Source organism: Clupea harengus, chromosome 14 (assembly GCF_900700415.2).
Source record: "Clupea harengus chromosome 14, Ch_v2.0.2, whole genome shotgun sequence".
Taxonomy (NCBI): Eukaryota; Metazoa; Chordata; class Actinopteri; order Clupeiformes; family Clupeidae; genus Clupea; species Clupea harengus.
Window position 1 is genome coordinate 17,383,488 of NC_045165.1, and position 3,936 is coordinate 17,387,423.

At 40.9% G+C, this 3,936-nt stretch overlaps 1 protein-coding gene across 1 annotated transcript; it reads left to right on the forward strand.

Moving 5' to 3' along the window:
* The first annotated feature begins 352 nt into the window (after positions 1-352).
* Positions 353-1,992, forward strand: id3 (inhibitor of DNA binding 3). The gene is made up of 3 exons (XM_012836714.2): positions 353-823; positions 1,032-1,108; positions 1,419-1,992. The coding sequence occupies exons 1-2, from the start codon at positions 527-529 to the stop codon at positions 1,083-1,085; spliced, it is 351 nt and encodes a 116-aa protein (XP_012692168.1). The 5' UTR covers positions 353-526; the 3' UTR covers positions 1,086-1,108; positions 1,419-1,992.
* Positions 1,993-3,936: the final 1,944 nt, after the last annotated feature.

Genomic DNA, 3,936 nt, shown 5'->3' on the forward strand with positions numbered 1-3,936 from the left:
TTAAGTAGACTAGCCCTATTCTATTGAATTGAAATAACCTAAACCCAATTTTATCCTGCGACACGAGACAAAAATCGTCCTCAATGTCTTATATTAAAACAGCTTGGTTTTTGAGAATCCGTTTTTCTCACCCTGAAGTTACAACCATACTCCGACAGCATAGTCTACTTCCTCATTCCACAAACGAGCTCCCAGTTGACAGATAAAAACACCAATGATAATCTCTATATTTGCATATGTCACACCTCGTACCAGACGAAAGCTTTCATATTGGGTTTTCAGAGCATGAGGGTTTGTTTGTGTGTCATTATGGGCGGTGCTTCACTGACAGCTCTCTATAAAACTAAGCACTGCACCCACGAGAGGCACTTCAATTCGCTGTTGTAAGGGATAAGGCTCGAACAATCATCGAAACGTGGTGAATTTGGGAACAAACTCGCTTGTGTTGTTGGACTTACAATTGTCGCAGATCGTCGCCATTCGTATTTTTTCACCTCAACATTGTGTGGTTCTGAAATCCGAAGAGATGAAGGCCATTAGTCCTATTCGATCTGTGAGGAGCTGTTACGAGGCTGTCTGCTGCATTTCGGAGCAAAGTCTCACCATCTCCAGGAGTAAGACACCCACGGAGGAGCCTGCTTTGTGTGATATGAATGACTGCTACTCCAAGCTCAAGGAGCTGGTACCGAGCATACCCCAGAACAAATCTGTCAGTCAAGTGGAGATTTTGCAGCACGTCATTGACTACATATTTGACCTACAGATCGCTCTCCAGGAGGAGAGTTCGGCAAAAGATGCGCCCGACATGATCCTTTCATTGAAGGTAAAATCGCATTATTGACACATTTTTTTATTGTATCTAAAGTAAAATGGTTTACGGTGAGGAGATTCGATGTGCGTTATGCGGTCAGCCTGTTTGCAACATCCAGTGGTGCATCGGTCTAACGTGTGCGTCTTGTTATTTCAAACATGGCATAATGAAGCAACTGAATATGTGTGTTAATCATTAAAACGCGCCCTGTCTCTTACAGTCGTCAGAAATTGCCTGCAAATTTTCCAAAGAAGATGGAGGAGTATGCCACTAGAGGAGGACCCTGGCATTCTAAACGTAAGGCTCAATCCATTTTATGCTAGGCTAATTACAAATAGAAGGCGTCCGTGTATTTTTGAGAGAAAAGATTGTTTAACCAGTTTAGTTGTCTGGCCAATTAGTAAGGCTATGCTACAGCCCCATGTCTTCCATTGCTGACAATTAGCCAGCTTGCATGAGCCGGGATTTCTTTCTCGGCCCGAGGTTAATGAACATTCTTATGTTGGCGCCAGCCTGTCTGCGAGCCTCGACAGTGCTAGTCGGGAATGTGCAGATGTGTGTCTGTGCGCGCTCACCAAACTCATGGACCGTTTTTATCCCTCTGCAGGTGTGACTGAGCTGTGTCTCTTTCATTTGGCCTGGAGGACCGCTTGAGGGGTGAGGCTGTGTAGGAAAATGGACGCCTGATGGAAGTTTCCCCTGTCGTCACGTCTTTGCTCACTAACTGGACCCCAGAAGACACCAAAGCGCAGCATCAACGTTATCGGGGATCCTTTCACTGATTGTAGCCCTTTACAATCAGACGGGATTTCGTCTCGTAACATTCCAACATTCCAATCAAACATTACAGGACTTGCTGTCATGCTTTCCTACTTTAAAAACAAACAAAAAGCCTTCGTCCCCCTTGAACCTCTGTTTATGAAGGGAGCATATGGTCCTTTTCTGTGTACATATGATGTTATTGTTTGTGAATGGATTGGGGTGGGAATATTTCAGTTTCTAGGAGGGAGGGTTCGAGGAAATGATTCAAACTCAATATTACAGAGTTATTTGTAAGTGTTTGTAGGGATGGTTCTTTCTACAGACTTTCAAATTGCTGAGTTTTATAAACTTTTTATAAAAGTGTGCTTTGTATGTAACATGTTTTTTTACACAACAAAAAATAAAACAAGCAAAACAAAGCCACAATGTACTTTTTATTAGAAAATGTGTCTTCTGATTTATGCCCTATTTCTTATCTACAGTTAGACAGGACTGACTTGTCTGACCTTTTCAAGCAGTTTCAGAGTTATCAGATAAGAAGCCTAGGCCATTTTCTAAAATGTGTTCCCCCCCCTCAGTAATCAATTGAAACTTGAACTATGGCCAGGGCTTGAAGTTAATCCCCACATCCCCGATGGGATTAGGTAGCTACATAACATCTGATTTTGTATGTATTTGTCAGGTCCATACGGGATGAGGGCTGAACTAGTTCTAGTCAACTGCAATCTCTTAGCTGTGTCTGTGATACACTGGCAGGTGTTCACAAATTTGCTTTGATTGAATAACTTGAGTAGTTTGACTGCAGCAGTCCATTCCTCCAGTTAATATATTCCCCAATATTTTAGTTATTGGATATTCCTCAGCAATACACTAAAATGTCTATTTCCTGGTTTAAAAGTGTGGAATACAAATTGAGGTCATAAGGCAATAAAAACATAGAAACACCCATGCTCTGCAGTAGTGGGTAGTCATCATCGTTTTGTCTGACACTTGAGAAACTGTACAGTTGGTGTAGCTTTAAACAAATGAATAGGCCCACATAACTAATGAAAATTACAGATATTCCGGAAATGTATGTAATCATTTAGTGACCACCAGGCCAGTCTTGTATGGGCAGTGAAGACCCTCATTGGAAGTTAGCAGTAGATATGTGGCGACATCTGGTGGTAAAGAAAAAACTCTGAGCAGACCAGCACGAAGGAGCACCAGGATAGCAGACCAGACAGAGGTCAACTGAGAAAATAATTCTTACTCACTACAAATAAAACACAAAAGAAAAAAAATCAATGAATGTATGGAAAAAGTACACTGACTAGTGGTTCAAAAGCAGATGCATTGAGTGCACCTTTGCATGTGGAAAAAATGCAGATGCATTGAGTGCACGTTTGCGCTATCTAGTAGTTAAATAGCGAAGTGCAACCTTAGTGCTGCCAGATCATTACATTCTCAATCTCTACAGTATTACAAGAAATTGTCTCAGTTTTTACCTTGATGGCAAATAACTTGGCACATTCACTGTGATTATTTTGAATACCCCCACCCAACCCCAAGAAAAAAACATAGCCTTCTACATAGTCTTCTTTATCCAGGTGCAGTAGTAAACAGACAATTGAGACAATTTAATGTTTTGGTGCTATATAAATACAATTCAATTCAATTCAATTCAATTCAATTAAACAAATGCATTTTCCAGTGTTCCAGTTGTGCTTATTTTGTTTCAGCCATAGTGGACAACTCCTGATTCTGATGGTCCGATTGTGTAAATGGATTGTGATGAAAAAGAACTTCTATTGCAAATACAGTAGGCCAAATAAAATGTATTGTTGTATTCAAGGGACCTTGTTTGAGACCTGTATGTTCAAGGTACTACCAGGTTTGCATCTGTATCATCACGTCACAACCCATATGGGGTCACGGACCCATCTAGGGTCACAGACATGTCTATAGGCTCACAGACGCCAAGGTCAGTGTCTGTTTGCATCAGTGCCAGACCTCTTCCAATGGCCTAAGCGCATTTGTAGCTTGCTGCTTCTGTGGTACACACACTCAAAAGAAACATCAATACACAAAAATGAAGTAATGTATGATAATGAAGTAATGTATGATAATGTGTATATAATATCATTTTCAAATTAAGCAACCATTATTATATGTTTCCCATCGCTCCATGCTCCATCACTTCTGGTGAGGACCAACAGCAGCATTGAGAAACACTGATAGTGTTTATATATCATTTACTTTTGGATTTTGCCTTAGCCTTCTGGTCGTGGTCTGGCAAAGATGGCTTGTTTCACTAGAGAATATGGGCATGAGATCCTAACATTTTCCATCAAACTCACAGACCGATTTGGATAGCTATACAG